The 16189-nt window shown below is 38.9% G+C and overlaps 4 protein-coding genes across 8 annotated transcripts in view; 3 read left to right on the top strand and 1 right to left on the bottom strand.

The window, feature by feature from the left end:
• LOC119070788 (schwannomin-interacting protein 1 homolog) overlaps positions 1–16189 on the bottom strand; it is an 89269-nt gene that overhangs the window by 28530 nt on the left and 44550 nt on the right. The window lies entirely within an intron of this gene.
• On the top strand, positions 907–16024 carry LOC119070792 (probable proline iminopeptidase). 3 transcript variants are annotated; one of them, XM_037175273.1, is made up of 4 exons: positions 907–1114; positions 1347–1508; positions 1564–1900; positions 1956–2337. In XM_037175273.1, exons 1-4 carry the CDS (start codon positions 999–1001, stop codon positions 2286–2288), a joined length of 948 nt encoding a protein of 315 aa, XP_037031168.1. In that variant the 5' UTR covers positions 907–998; the 3' UTR covers positions 2289–2337. The 3 variants fall into 3 exon arrangements, with proteins under 3 accessions (XP_037031168.1, XP_037031167.1, XP_037031166.1); XM_037175272.1 differs by lacking the exons at positions 1347–1508; positions 1564–1900; positions 1956–2337 and adding exons at positions 14968–15129; positions 15195–15531; positions 15583–16024 and having other exon boundaries at positions 966–1114; XM_037175271.1 differs by lacking the exons at positions 907–1114; positions 1347–1508; positions 1564–1900; positions 1956–2337 and adding exons at positions 14655–14909; positions 14968–15129; positions 15195–15531; positions 15583–16024.
• On the top strand, positions 4166–5878 carry LOC119070790 (probable proline iminopeptidase). Of its 2 annotated transcripts, XM_037175269.1 has the most exons (5): positions 4166–4277; positions 4544–4766; positions 4825–4986; positions 5052–5388; positions 5451–5878. In XM_037175269.1, exons 2-5 carry the CDS (start codon positions 4651–4653, stop codon positions 5793–5795), a joined length of 960 nt encoding a protein of 319 aa, XP_037031164.1. In that variant the 5' UTR covers positions 4166–4277; positions 4544–4650; the 3' UTR covers positions 5796–5878. The 2 variants fall into 2 exon arrangements, with proteins under 2 accessions (XP_037031164.1, XP_037031163.1); XM_037175268.1 differs by lacking the exon at positions 4166–4277 and having other exon boundaries at positions 4287–4766.
• LOC119070791 (probable proline iminopeptidase) lies at positions 12638–14167 on the top strand. The gene is made up of 4 exons (XM_037175270.1): positions 12638–13066; positions 13125–13286; positions 13356–13692; positions 13755–14167. Exons 1-4 carry the CDS (start codon positions 12771–12773, stop codon positions 14085–14087), a joined length of 1128 nt encoding a protein of 375 aa, XP_037031165.1. The 5' UTR covers positions 12638–12770; the 3' UTR covers positions 14088–14167.

The raw sequence follows: 16189 nt of genomic DNA, 5'->3' as shown, positions 1-16189 counted from the left end.
CGTAATTAATCTTATTTTCTGGCCATGAGAATGTGATGTTTTGCTGACGCTTTGTGTGATGACAGATCGGAGTAGAAAATTACTTTTTTCTCCCCTCTTGTTTTGACTGTGGAGAAAATAAACATTTTATCCACCGAACTGTCATCCTTGTTTTAGGTTTGAAAAATGATGTAACAAATTGATTTTTTCGGTTTGTGGAGAAACAGGGTTAATCAAATGCCAATATAAAAACCTCTGGAAGCAAAAGGGAAATTCCAATTTCGCTCTGGCCGTAAAACTTCGCTCTTATTTCCTAGTTTCCCTATAAATAACTATTCTGGCAATTACAAAGTTCAAGAATTCCGGTGTACCATCTTTTTCGTATGTCTGTGTACATCGGTGTACATATGTCTTAGAAACGGTACACCCTAATGAGCTATTATTTACTTTATATCGTTAAGTAGCGTCACCAGGAAGGAAAAGGAATTTTAAAGTTATCTAATGAGATTCTAACTACAACATCAACTTTAGTTTACGTCAGAAAAGCTGCTGTGCAAGGAAAATTGTTTCATTAATGTGTGTTTTACAGACACGTCCAGGACTAACAGCATGTTCAGTAAAAATTCTAATATTTCTCTCCATGATGTTGTGGTTTTTCGAATGTATAATTTCGTTGATTTTCGCATTCATTAGCAGCAGTTGCACAGGCGAATTCGATTTGTTGTTAGAATTGTTTTGAGATAAAAGATTATTTTTTATGAAAAATGATGTCACCTAGTCTATAAACTACACATTGCAAGTCTATAATACCGGTTTTCATAGTGCAATTGTTATTATAGGCATACTGGGAAGGACGTCGACTGTTGAGTAAGTTTTGATTTGTCTACAGTCGTCAGTACAACACACATTATCACTCTCTTAAGTTCGGGTAACACATAAAATTACCACTTCTATTGAAACATCTAGCCGTAGAGCATTACCGATTCGACATATCTGTTCGAGTGTAGAATTTCCAGAAAATGTATCCACCAATTGAACCTTTCAACGTGGGATACTTGCAGGTATCCAGTATTCACACGATGTATTACGAGCAGTGTGGAAACAAGAATGGTTTACCAATCGTCTTTGTTCATGGGTAAGAGAGACAGGTTGTCCATTCACACAGGGAATATTTTTGTGAAAATATTTTCGAGAATTTTCCTAGATTTTCCGCAATTTTCTCGTATTTTCCAATATTTTTACCAATTTTCTCAAAAATGTTTTTTTCAAAAATTAGGGAAAACGTGGGAAAATTCAAGGAAATATGGAAAATTTGTTCTCAAAAGTAGTCTCTGCTTTGATGGTTTTGACATTACCATTCGTTACAGTGGTCCGGGGTGTAGTTTTGCGCCTACAGATCGACAATATTTTGATCCGGAAGCATATCACATTATACTCTTTGATCAACGAGGTGCTGGAAAATCGACACCAGCATTTTGTCTAGAGGAAAATGATACGGAGTTTTTGGTCGATGACATGGAGAAGTTAAGGTATAGATTTCAACATTCTCAGTCACTCATAGCTGAAAATTATCTTTCTATTTAGAGTCCATCTAGGAGTGGACCGATGGATATTGTTTGGTGGTAGTTGGGGTTCAACACTGTCATTAGCCTATGCTGAGAAACACATTGATCATGTTCTCGCAATGATTTTGAGAGGAATTTTCACTCTCCGGGACGAGGAAATTACATTTTTATTTCAAAGCGGAACGTCCTACATATTCCCTGACGTGTGGGAAAAATACGTGGCCCCGATTCCAGAAAACGAACGCGATGATTTTGTCTCTGCATACTACAAAAGGCTCATTGGAAGTGATGAGACAGAGAGGCTCCGATGTGCGAAGGCGTGGTCCACTTGGGAAATGGCAACTTTACAACTAAAGGCAAGCTCATTTAGTTGCTGATTGAGTAGACTCAATTTAATTTCTTTGTGTTTAGGTTAATCCCGAAAACATATTGCGAGCCGAAAATGATACATGGGCTCTGGCTTTCGCTCGAATCGAATGTCATTATTTCATCAACAAAGGTTTTTTGAAGCCGAATCAATTAATTGATGAAGCTTACATCATTCGTGACGCTAAAATACCTGTGACGATAGTGCAGGGACGTTATGATATGGTGTGTCCAGCAAAAACGGCATGGGACCTTTACAAACAACTACCGGAAGCTGAATTCTTTTTCGTGGATGATGCTGGTCATTCACCTAAGGAGACCGGAATTCTTATGAAGTTGCTTGAAGCATGTGATAAGTACAAAACGTTAACTCCGTAGACTTTCCCTAGACTGTGATATTAAAGAATGTCTTGTGAGGATGAAAGAATTTGGCTGTTTTCATTTAACAAACCATTCAAAGTGATGATCCGCAAAATGGAAAGCAGGAAAAAATTGATATCGGAAGAGAGGACAAATTTTTATTTAATTGGGCTGATGTTTGTCTATTAGTGCGATAACATATTTCATAAACATTAAACTGTTTATTTAATTGAGTATTGTTGAGTATCGATGTTGTGAGAACGCGATACAAAACACAAAATGACTTCATCGTACTGTCGTAGAGCCATTAACCAACAAGCCATACACAGCAAACGAAAACTGGCGACAAAATAATCATTTTCCCGAAATAAATACAGTGAAAAAACGGTTGTGACAAAAGAAAGGCAATTCCGTTGCGAAACGTGAACTTTTTCATGCAAGCTTTTGGTCGCTGTATAATGGTTATGGCCAATACTCTCTAGCAAACAAAGTCTCAGCTCTCTGCGTTAAATTCACACCTTATTTCTTTGTATTCTAGAAACACTATTCTACATTTTGACTGACTACGCTGTAATAGATCATTTTCATGACCTTGTAAACGTCAGACACGATCCCAGCTGTCAGACATGTCGAAAAATATCGAATGAATAGAACGAACGATTTTCATGTAAAAACCGGTAAATTGAACGCAGTCAACGTCAATTAATTGAGGTTAAGGACTTCTGGACGAAACATTTAGTGGGGTTACGTTGATAAGTACCATCAACTTTAGGCACACCGGAAAGTGCTTAGGGAGTCGAGGAATACCTCATTTCTAAAAATCAAAAATTTGACTTTTGATTTTTAGAAATTCATTTGGAGATATTCCTCAACTCCATTAGCACTTTCCGGCGTGCCTAAAGTGCCTGCTCGAGCATTATCCGCTACGTGTTAATAAAAGTAGTTTGGTTGCTAGAGAGGGTATTGTTATGACTCATTTTTAACCACTTAATTTAAATGACTTGACTAAAGCTATGACAAAACCAAATGGTTTACTATCAACTCTACTAAACATTCGGGTATCTACTTTGAGATTTTTTATGGACGGAAAATGCATAGTAAACCGCAACACGTTTTAAAATTAGGAGTTTTTGTGACACATAATTTGTTTATCTTCACATCTAATTGCAAAATCAGAGCCATTTCGAAACTTGTTGCGTAAATTACTATTTTTAGTATTATGTATGAGTGAGTGCAATGTACTAAGCCACTAAGTGCTCTATCATATGAAAACTGCGATCTGTTAATAGTATTTAGAGTAAAGCCATTTGTCAGTGCTGGATTTTCGGCAGTATCAGAGCATCAGTAGGACATTTCAATAGTCTTTCATTGCGCGGAAGTGTTTGTCCACTTATAGGAAAAGAAAAAAGAGACTACTGAGTAGTTGAATTTCGTACATATACTAGTATCTCGAGTGATCCAACACAATCAAATGCAACATTTCTATAGGTTAACAGTGCTTATCATCTTTCAGTATCGGCTTAGAAGAGATGTTAGAGGCATGGTCTATTTTTGACAATTTTTCTTAATTCCTAAAAATAGTTATTGCCTTGGCTAGAGAGGTAGTTGTTTCTCCTTTTTTTTAATTGCCCGTATGTTTGTTCCAAAAAACTGTAAACTTGAACTTTGACAATACGAACGCCGGCGATTTCATCCACAGAGATGACCATAACCTAAACGTCAACCAATTTCTTTGAAATTTTTTCGTTAAAATTTTTGTCAACCTGAAAGTTGAGGTTAAGTTGCCTTCTGTGGATGAAATTTGACATTTCGAAATGACCTTGTAACAAACCGCTGAAAACGATAATACGGCTCTGCGTTTTTCTTAAGTTGTCAGTTCAAAGTCCTGTCACTTTTATGTCAAAACATATAACTGTGCAAACTGTTATTCTATATTACCGGTCTTTATAGTGCAATAATTATCTGTTTTCTGTTAGCAGTTTTCGTAATTGCACAGTCGATTGTTGAGTAAGTTCTGGTTTTTAATACAGACGAACGCACTACAAGATAAAGAAACTTATCAACAGGCTATTACTCATCTTAATCATAACAATTGAAACATGTGATGGAAACCATTTCAGTACATTGTTGTCGCAGCTGCCAAAACTGATAAAACAAATACGTTCAAATGCAACATTTTTATCGGTTGAACAATTTATCATTTTTTCTAAATTCACTTGCTCTACGCTTGTCGGTTCGGTTAACACATACCATTATCACTTCTATTCAAACAGCTGGCCGTACAGCACATATTGATAACTGTCACACAAAACATACTCGACAATTCGCATTACCGATTCGACATATCTGTTCGAGTGTGAAATTTCCGGAAAAGTGCAAAATGTATCCACCAATTGAACCTTTCAATACCGGTCACTTGGAGGTATCCAGTGTTCACAAGATATACTATGAGCAGTGTGGAAACAAGAGTGGTTTACCAATCGTCTTTGTTCATGGGTAAAACAGACCGATTGTCGATTCATTTTGATGGTTTTAACGCTACTATTCGTTACAGTGGCCCTGGGGGTGGCATCTCACCTTATGATCGAAAATATTTCGATCCGGAAGCATATCACATTATACTCTTTGATCAACGAGGTGCTGGAAAATCGACACCAGCATTTAGTCTAGAGGAAAATGATACGTGGTCTCTGGTCGCTGACATGGAGAAGTTGAGGTATAGATTTCAACATTCTCAGTCATTCTTCAAAAGGATTCCTGTAAGTTTTTCGTTCTATTCAGAGTCCATCTTGAAGTGGATCGATGGATATTGTTTGGCGGCAGTTGGGGTTCAACACTGTCATTAGCCTATGCTGAGAAACACATCGATCGCGTTGTCGCTATGATATTGCGCGGCATTTTCACTCTTCGTGACGAGGAAATTCAATTTTTCTATCAGAGCGGATCGTCCTACATATTCCCTGACGTGTGGGAAAAATATGTGGCACCGATTCCCGAAAACGAACGCAATGACTTCGTGTCTGCATACTACAAACGACTCACTGGAAATGATGAAGCAGAGAGGCTACGATGTGCCAAAGCATGGTCTACTTGGGAAATGGCTACGTCACAGCTGAAGGTTTGTGAGCTTTGGGGCTGACAAGTCGATCAAGTTAACTCAGTTTGGTTATTGTCCTTCAGGTGAATCCAGAAAATCTGTTACGCGCCGAAGATGATACATGGGCTCTGGCTTTCGCTCGAATTGAATGCCACTTTTTCAACAACAAAGGTTTCATGAAACCGAATCAGTTGATTGACGACGCTCATATCATACGTGACGCTAAAATACCTGTGACGATAGTGCAGGGACGTTATGATGTGGTTTGTCCAGCGAAAACGGCATGGGACCTGTACAAACAACTACCAGAGGCTGAATTCTTTTTCGTGGATGATGCTGGACACTCGGCAAAGGAGGCCGGAACAACAAAGAAATTGGTAGAAGCATGCGATAAGTACAAAAGTTTGACTCCTAAGTCTTCGGCATAGTAGACTGTTGCTACAAAAGTTAGCTGTTGTTGTAAGGACGCTTACACTGAAATATTAAAGCGAGCCTTTTGAAGATCATGTAATTTGATTGTTTTTTTTTTTAACAAGTAACTCAATTCGCGAAATGAACTGGAAGACAAATGGTAGGAAAAGTGAGAAAAGGAGGAGATTTTTGATTGATTCTAATTAGTAAGGCCTCAGTTCAGAGCAGTAATATAAGGAGAAACATCTGTAACAATTGTCAGCGATAGCATTCGGCTTTGCATTGAATCGGTTAACTTCACATGAGAAGTTCCACTTCCATCATTTGGCCTATTATTGATAAGTAATTCTATGACTGTAATCATGGCAATGGTATGTTACGTGATGATGATTACAAATGATGGAAATGGTGCGAAATTTGCCGATCGAGGCGTAGCTGAGGAAGCTATTTTATTAGATACGTGTGTGACAGACGACTCCTTTAAAGAAGGTGAAGTTTTTTGAATGAGGTCGTGAGTGACCCACGTATCTGTATCTGCGTGAGCTCCCCAAAGTTTACAGCCCTGCGTGTTACTCATTAGATCTGTTTCTTATTCTTTAAAAACAAGGTAAGTATTACGTGAATTCCATTACAAAAATTCAAATTTTTAGATTCGACGAGTTTTCGCATAATACTGTTCGCTATAAGCTTATTCCGAAATAAACGTGTGGATTGTTGGCGCAGCTAGCTGCTTTTGATAAAAAAATTAAGTTCAACTTTTAACCGGTTGAGCAAGTTATCATTTCAATTTGAATTAAAATAGATACGTGGCTGAACCACGGTGGTTCTGCTTTTAATTTTTATATTTCCAAGCTTTCAACTGCAGAACGGTAGACTACTTCAGAGAACTAAGACTGTGTCGTAAATTCGTAAATATCGTCTACTACATGTTTCTTCTACATATTTTCTTATCATTTATTCTGAATGCTCTTGCCGTACGATTCTCGACGGCCTCTAGTAACAGTTCTGTTGAATCATCTAGCCGTAAAGAATATATTGATGGCCGTCTTGTAACACATATCCAACAATACAAATTACTGAAAGAGGGCAAACTGTATCCACCAATTGAACCTTTCAATACCGGTCACTTGGAGGTATCCAGTGTTCACAAGATATACTATGAGCAGTGTGGAAACAAGAACGGTTTACCTATTGTCTTTGTTCATGGGTAGGAGAGACAGGTTGTTGATTCACTTTGATGATTTTAACATTGTAATTCGTTAAAGTGGTCCTGGAGGTGGGCTCTCACCTTCTAATAGACAATATTTTGATCCGGAAGCATATCACATCATACTCTTTGATCAACGAGGTGCTGGAAAATCGACACCAGCATTTAGTCTAGAGGAAAATGATACGTGGTCTCTGGTAGATGACATGGAGAAGTTGAGGTACAGACTGCAACTACTTCACTCACACGAAAAGATCGCTGAGAATTTGTCTTACTATTTAGAGCATATCTGGGAGTGGACCGATGGATATTGTTCGGTGGCAGTTGGGGCTCAACACTGTCACTAGCCTATGCTGAGAAACACATTGATCGCGTTCTCGCTATGATATTGTTTGGAATATATACTGCTCGTGCCGAAGAAATCCAATTTTTCTATCAAAGCGGAACGTCCTTCTTATTCCCCGATTTGTGGGAAAAATTTGAGGCACCGATTCCAGAAAACGAACGCGATGACTTCGTGTCTGCATACTACAAACGGCTTACTGGTAGTGATAAAGCAGAACGGCTTCGATGTGCTAAAGCGTGGCACGCTTGGGAAAAGGCAACGGTACAAGTTAAGGTATGTGAGCAAATGTTGGGCTGACAGGCCGATCAAGTTTGACTATAGTCTGATGGTCGATCACACATTTAATTTACTTGCTTTCAGGTTAATCCCAAAGATTTGTCGCGGGTTGAAAATGATACCAAGACGCTGGCTTTCGCTCGAATCGAATGCCATTTTTGCATTAACAAAGGTTTTTTTAAGCCGAATCAGTTGATTGACGACGCTTGCATTATTCGGAACGCTAAAATACCTGTGACGATTGTGCAGTCACGTTATGATATGGTCTGTCCAGCGAAAACGGCATGGGACCTTTACAAACAACTACCAGAAGCTGAGTTCTTTCTGGTGGATGATGCTGGACACTCTTCTAAGGAGCCCGGAGTTGGAAACAAGTTGGTGGAAGTTTGTGATAAGTACAAGACTTTGGCACGGTAAACTTTCCTTGCTAAAGTTATATATGATCGTGAGAACGTTCTAACTGAGACATTAAAGCCAGTCTTCATTTGAAAAATCAACAAAAACCGTTTCGAATATCAAAGCTACGCAACAAGGATTTATTATTGTGTTGAAACGGCAATGCAACAGAAGTAAAGCAAATTGATTGTTTTCTCTTAATAAGAAATCGAAAAAAACGGGCTTTTTTTGCTGAAAAGTGGACAGAGTGTAAGAGGATATTGATAGGAAAAGAGCCCTTGGCTATGCTCAAAGCTAATATTAACCCCCGTCATTACACCTCTGGTGAATTTGAGGTCTCCAAAAGGCTCTAAATCAATTTTATAGTCAGGCGGACCAAAATCGTCACTTTCTCACCCAGTTGTGTCAACTTTTGTTCGGCATGTAATTTTTTGGTGCGCCATAGCTATACTAGCATAATGTTGCTCGGAGCAAAAAGATGTAAAGACTGGGTCGAAAGTACACCTTTTGGTCTTTTGGTCAGGCTGATTCAGGCCTACAAATATTTTCTATTGTAATGAATGCTAGAAGCCGTGCTATGTTTTAATTCAATGTGGTGATCGCAGATTCGCAAAGAGAAAAAGAGGAAGTTTCGGTATCGAAAGACCCAATGATTTTTAGTATAAACCGTAGATCACTTAGATAGCCATTTTAATAAGTATGGGTCAGGTAACACACGACTTTTCATACACAGAAACTTCAACTACCCGCGTATCTGTGTATGTGTGACCTCCCCAAATGTGTAGCCTTACACGTTATGCACTAAACCTGTTTCTTTAAAAACAACATATAAATATCGTACTTTGAAGGTGAATTCCCATACAAAAATTCAAATTTTCCGATTCAACGAGTTTTCGCATTAATGATTTTTGGTATAAGCTAATGTCCCACTAAACGCGAGCTAGTTGCTGCTGATAAAACAATTAAGTTCAAATGCAAAATATCTATCGGTTGAACAAGTTATAATTTCAATTTGAATTAAACTGGATACGTGGATGAACCGCGGTGGCTCTCTTTTTTTATTTCCAAGCTTTCAATTACAAAACAGTAAACTTCTTGAGGGAGTCCGTGTTGTAAATTCGTGTTTTCTACTATGGTCTTGTTTGTTCTATATATTTACTTATCATTGTTTCAAAATGCCCATGCCTTACAATCGTCAGCTCGGTCTACCCATAGCAGTAACACTTCTGCTGAAACATCTAGCCGCAAAGAATATATTGATGGCCGTCTTATAACACATATCCAACAATACAAATTAGTGGAAAAGGGCAAAATGTATCCACCAATTGAACCGTTCAATGTCGGGCACTTGCAGGTATCCAGTATTCACACAATATACTATGAGCAGTGTGGAAACAAGAGCGGTTTACCTATCGTCTTTGTTCATGGGTAAAAGGGACTGGATGTTGATTCACTTTGATGATTTTAACATTACCGTCCGTCACAGTGGCCCTGGAGCTGGTACCACACCTTCTGCCCGGCAATTTTTTGATCCGGAAGCATATCACATCATACTCTTTGATCAACGAGGTGCTGGAAAATCAACACCAGCATCTTGTCTAGAGGAAAATGATACGTGGTATTTGGTCGCTGACATGGAGAAATTGAGGTATCGTACAGACGGCAACTATTTTACTCACTCGAAAAGATCGCTGAGAATTTGTTCAATATTTTATGTTATATTGGCAAATAATAAAAATTTGTCTTTATTTGAGCGAATCCGACAACCCCAATGCTGAGATTTTGTCTTACTATTTAGAGCATATCTAGGAGTGGACCGATGGATATTGTTTGGCGGCAGTTGGGGCTCAACACTATCATTAGCCTATGCTGAGAAGCACATTGATCGTGTTCTAGCTCTGATATTGCGTGGAATATTTACTGCTCGTGCCGAAGAAATCCAATTTTTCTATCAAAGCGGAACGTCTTACTTATTCCCCGATTTGTGGGAAAAATTTGTGGCACCGATTCCAGAAAACGAACGCGATGACTTCGTGTCTGCATACTACAAACGGCTTACTGGTAGTGATAAAAAAGAAAGGCTTCGATGTGCTAAAGCGTGGCAAGCTTGGGAAAAAGCAACTGTACAACTTAAGGTATGTGAGCAAATGTTGGGCTGATAAGTCGATCAAGTTAACTGAGTTTGGTTTTTATCTTGTCGATGACACATTTAATTTACTTGTTTTCAGGTAAATCCTGAAGATTTGTTGCGGGTCGAAAATGATACCGCGCTGGCTTTCGCTCGAATCGAATGTCACTTTTTCATCAACAAAGGTTTCTTGAAGCCGAATCAGTTGATTGACGACGCTTGCATCATTCGGAACGCTAAAATACCTGTGACAATTGTGCAGGGACGGTATGATATGGTCTGTCCAGCGAAAACGGCATGGGACCTGTACAAACAACTACCAGAGGCTGAATTCTTTCTGGTGGATGATGCTGGACACTCTTCTAAGGAGCCCGGTGTTGGTAACAAGTTGGTGGAAGCTTGTGATAAGTACAAGACTCTGGCACCGTAGACGTTTCTTACCAAAGTTATTTATGGTTGTGAGAACCTTCTAACTAAGACATTAAAGCGAGTCTTTTGAAGATCAGGCAATTTGATTGTTTAATAAAATGTTCATTTGAAAAATCAACAAAAATTGTTTCGAATATCGAAGTTACACAACAAGGATTTATTATTGTTTTGAAACGGCAATAAAACAGAAGTAAAGCAAGAAGTAAAACGGGCTTTTATTGCTGAAAAGTGGACAGAGAGTGAGAGGATATTGATAGGAAAGCCGTTGGCTATGCTCAAAGTTAATACAAACTCCCGTCTAGTGAATTTGAGGGCTCTATTAAAAGGCCGTGAGTCAAGGAAGTGCGTTGCGTGAATCGATTTTATATTCAGGCAGACCAAAATCGTCACATTCTCTCCCAGTTGTGTCAACTTTTGTTCGGAATGTGATTTTTTGATGCGCCATAGCTATACTAGTATAATGTTGCTCGGAGCAAAAAGATGTAAAGACTGGGTCGAAAGTACACCTTTTGGTCTGTACGAAAGAAATGCAACGCCGATTCTGATACCATCAGTCAGGCTGATTCAGGCCTCCAAATATTTTCTATTGTAATGAATGCTAGAAGCCGTGCTATGTTTTAATTCAATGTGGTGATCGCAGATTCGCAAAGAATAAGAGGACGTTTCGGTATCGAGAAACCCAATGATTTTTAGTGAAAACCGTAGATCACTTAGATAGCCATTTTAAAAGGGGAAGAAATAAAAGCGATAAATCTAAAATAAGAATTGATCACTTGAAAATTAAAATGATTGCAGGAAAATAAGAATGTGATCACAACCAGTTTTTCAAATATAACACTACGAAATAAGATTCTATCAACCTAAAATAAGAAGTGATCACAAGTAGTACCTACCACCCGCTAAATCAAATGTGATCACTAAAAATAAAGAATTTGATCACTAAAAATAAAGAATTTGATCACTAAAAGTAAAGAATTTGATCACTAAAAGTCCGAACGAATACACATAAAAAGCGTTTTAACACGCCGAGCGATCCGGCCCATTGCCCCGGAGCGAAGCGGAGGGCCGCAATGCGAGCCGGGCGCCGGAACGGTGTTGGTAACTTAGGAGTTAATTTTTTCTCTCTCGCATCGTCTAATAATTAGTCTGTGTAATTCATTGCACATAAAAAGCGTTTTAACACGCCGAGCGATCCGGCCCATTGCCCCGTAGCGAAGCGGAGGGCCGCAATGCGAGCCGGGCGCCGGAACGGTGTTGGTAACTTAGGTGTTAATTTTTTTTTCTCTTGCATCGTCTAATAATCAAACAGAATAATAGATAGCATATCCTTATTTCTTGCAATCAAATTTTTTATTTTGCACGATCATTTCTTTATTTTTTGTAATCAAATTCGTATAATTGTAGATCATTTCTTATTTCGAGACGATCATATGTTAGTGGTAAAATTGCATATATTTAGTGATCAAATTCTTATTTTTTGGTGATCAAATTCTATTTTTATTGCTATCATAAAAAAATTGTGATCATTTCTCTTTTTCTAGTGATCATTTCCTATTTTCTTGTGATCATTTCTTATTAAATAGCTATCACTTTAATTACATGCCTTTTAAAAGTGTGGGTCAGGTAACATACGACTTTTCATACACAGAAACTTCAACTACCCGCGTATCTGTGTATGTGTGACCTCCCCAAATGTGTAGCCTTACACATTATGCACTAAACCAACGCACTTCAAGCAAAAGTGCCATTTACGACAGCTGCCAAATAGAGTACTATTTTGTATGCAATTTTATCACCACTCTTTTTACAGTGTAAAATTTTGTATGAAGCACTGTCAAGTTTCAGTGCCCTATTTAGAGTACCACTTTTGCTTGAAGTGCGTTGATTAAACCTGTTTAAAAAGAACATATAAATATCGTACTTCGAACGTGAATTCCCATACAAAAATTCAAATTTTCCGATTCAACGAGTTTTCGCATAACGATTTTTGGTATAAACTAATGTCCCACTAAACGCGAGCTAGTTGCTGCTGATAAAACAATTAAGTTCAAATGCAATATAATCTATCGGTTGAACAAAATATAATTTTAATTTGAATTAAACTGGATACGTGGCTGAACCACGGTAGTTCTGTTTTTTTTCCCAAGCTTTCAAGTACAAAACATTCAACTTCTTGAGGGAATCCGTGTTGTAAATTCGTGTTTTCTACTATGTTCGTGTTTGTTCTATCTATTTACTTATCATTGTTTCAAAATGCCCATGCCTTACAATCGTCAGCTCGGTCTACCCATAGCAGTAACACTTCTGCTGAAACATCTAGCCGCAAAGAATATATTGATGGCCGTCTTATAACACATATCCAACAATACACATTAGTGGAAAAGGGCAAAATGTATCCATCAATTGAACCGTTCAATACCGGTCACTTGGAGGTATCCAGTATTCACACGTTATACTATGAGCAGTCTGGAAACAAGAACGGTTTACCTATAGTCTTTGTTCATGGGTAAGAGAGACTGGATGTCGATTCACTTTGATGATTTTAACATTACCGTCCGTCACAGTGGCCCTGGAGGTGGTACCACACCTTCTGCTCGGCAATATTTCGATCCGGAAGCATATCACATCATACTCTTTGATCAACGAGGTGCTGGAAAGTCAACACCAGCATCTTGTCTAGAGGAAAATGATACGTGGTATTTGGTCGCTGACATGGAGAAGTTGAGGTATCATACAGACGGCAACCATTTTACTCACTCAGGAGAATCCCTGAAAATATGTTTCTTTCTATTCAGAGTCCATCTTGAAGTGGACCGATGGATATTGTTTGGCGGCAGTTGGGGCACAACACTGTCATTAGCCTATGCTGAGAAACACATTGATCGAGTTCGCGCTATGATATTGTGTGGAATATCTACTGTTAGCGACGAGAAAGTCCACTTTTCCCATCAAAGCGGAGCGTCTTACCTATTCCCTGACGTGTTTGAAAAATTTGTGGCACCGATTCCCAAAATCGAACGCAATGACCTCGTCTATGCATACTACAAACGACTCACTGGAAGTGATGAGGCAGAAAGGCTACGATGTGCAAAAGCGTGGGCTACTTGGGAAATGTCGACGGTAGAGCTAAAGGTATGTAAGCCAATTTCGGGCTGACATGTAACTCAGTTTGGTTACTGTCATTTTGTTTTCAGATCAATCCTGAAAATCTGTTGAATATCCAAAATGATACCTGGGCGCTGGCATTCGCTCGAATCGAATGCCATTATTTCATTAACAAAGGTTTCTTGAAGCCGAATCAGTTGATTGATGATGCTTACATCATTCGCAACGCCAAAATACCTGTGACGATTGTGCAGGGGCGTTATGATGTTGTTTGTCAAGTGAAAACGGCATGGGACCTGTACAAACAACTACCAGAGGCGGAATTCTTTTTGATGGATGATGCTGGACACTCTTCCAAAGAGACCGGAACTGCTAACAAGTTGGTGGAAGCTTGTGATAAGTACAAGACTTTGACACCGTAGACGTTTCCTACCAAAGTTATTTATGATTGTGAGAACGTTCTAAATGAGACATTAAAGCGAGTCTTTTGAAGATTAGACAATTTGATTGTTTTCTTTTAACAAGCCGTTCAAAAGTAGTGACCAACAAATCCGCAAAATGAAAAGGAGGCAGGTCAGAAGCTACGGGAGGATCGTGAAAATACCATTTTTCTTCAATTTCTTTATACAAAAATTATTAGGCCGGCCCTGAGCCATCTGAAAAAACTATCTGGCTACGTTCCTGAAATGACAAAAATTGATATCGAAAAGGGGGCAGACTTTTATTGCACAAAAGTGGATCTAGAGAAAGGTTTCTGACAAGAAAAGTAAAAATTAGAATGTTCTTCTGCTTGAATGATAGAAGGTGGGATTTACGTCACCTAGTATACATGGCTGTAATTAGAAAAGAGCAAAAGCATCTCTCACAATTGTTGGGAATGGTATGGGCTTATCGATGGCTATGAGTAATTCAAATTACTTATAATTGTAGCTTTATAACATTTTTATCGGCCAACAGCTTATCATCTTTTTAAATTCAGTAAAGCAACGTTGCCAGGTTTATTCCAAAAGCAAATTAGCTACAAGTAGAACGCATTTAATCGTCTTATCAAACATACTGGACAGTAAACAGTTCGCATTACCAACTCGACACATCTGTATGAGTGTGAAATTTCCGCAAGAGTGTAAAATGTATCCGCCAATTCAACCATTCAATGTCGGACACTTGGAGGTATCGAGTGTTCACAAGATATACTTTGAGCAGTGTGGAAACAAGAGTGGTTTACCAATCGTCTTTGTTCATGGGTAAGACAGACAGGTTGTAGATTCTTTCATATGGTTCTAACATTACTATTCGTTGAAGTGGTCCTGGAGGTGGATTTTCACCGCTTGATCGAAGATATTTCGATCCGGCAGCATATCACATTATACTCTTTGATCAACGAGGTGCTGGAAAATCGACACCAGCATTTAGTCTAGAGGAAAATGATACGTGGTCTCTGGTCGCTGACATGGAGAAGTTGAGGTATAGATTTCAACATTCTCAGTCATTCTTCTAGAGGATTCCTGTAAGTTTTTCGTTCTATTCAGAGTCCATCTTGAAGCGGATCGATGGATATTGTTTGGCGGCAGTTGGGGTTCAACACTGTCATTAGCCTATGCTGAGAAACACATCGATCGCGTTGTCGCTATGATATTGCGTGGAATATTTACTATTCGCGACGAGGAAATCCAATTCTTTTGTCAACGCGGAACGTCCTACATATTCCCTGACTTGTGGGAAAAATTTGTGGCACCGATTCCCGAAAATGAACACGATGACCTGGTCTCTGCATACTACAAACGGCTTACTGGTAGTGATGAAGCAGAGAGGCTTCGATGTGCTAAGGCTTGGTGCAGTTGGGAAATGGCAACTATACAACTTAAGGTAGGTACACAAATTTCAGGGCTTAACAGTCAACAATTTTCATCGTTGAAGGTCAATCCTGCTAACTTGTTGATTGCCGAAAATGACACATCAGCTCTGGCCTTTGCCCGAATCGAATGCCATTATTTCATCAACAAAGGTTTCATGGAACCGAATCAGTTAATTGACAACGCTTACATCATTCGCAACGCTAAGATACCTGTGACGATTGTGCATGGGCGTTACGATGTTGTCTGTCCGGCAAAAACGGCATGGGACCTGTACAAACAACTACCAGATGCTGAATTCTTTTTCGTGGATGATGCTGGACACTCGGCTAAGGAAACAGGAATTACAAAGAAGCTGGTTGAAGCTTCTGATAAGTACAAAACTTTGGCTTTGAAGTCTGTGTCGTCGAAGAAAACGCCTCCGAGGAGGGTGACCTGTGTTTAGGATTACGATTGCGAAGGTGTAAATTGAGTTATTAAATCGAGTTGTTTGGAAGATCAGATAATTTGGTTGTCTTCTTTGGACAGAAGAATCAAAAGTCTCTCGGATGGGCATTGATCCCATATCCCGTTTTCGGTGGAGGAATTTCTTAGACAAACTCCCATTCCTAACCAGCGGCTGTTGTTAGAGAAAACTGTCACTGAAATTTCGCTGAGTTTCACCGAATTTT

Source organism: Bradysia coprophila, assembly GCF_014529535.1.
Source record: "Bradysia coprophila strain Holo2 chromosome IV unlocalized genomic scaffold, BU_Bcop_v1 contig_106, whole genome shotgun sequence".
Taxonomy (NCBI): Eukaryota; Metazoa; Arthropoda; class Insecta; order Diptera; family Sciaridae; genus Bradysia; species Bradysia coprophila.
This window is presented reverse-complemented; position numbering and strand designations above follow the sequence as displayed.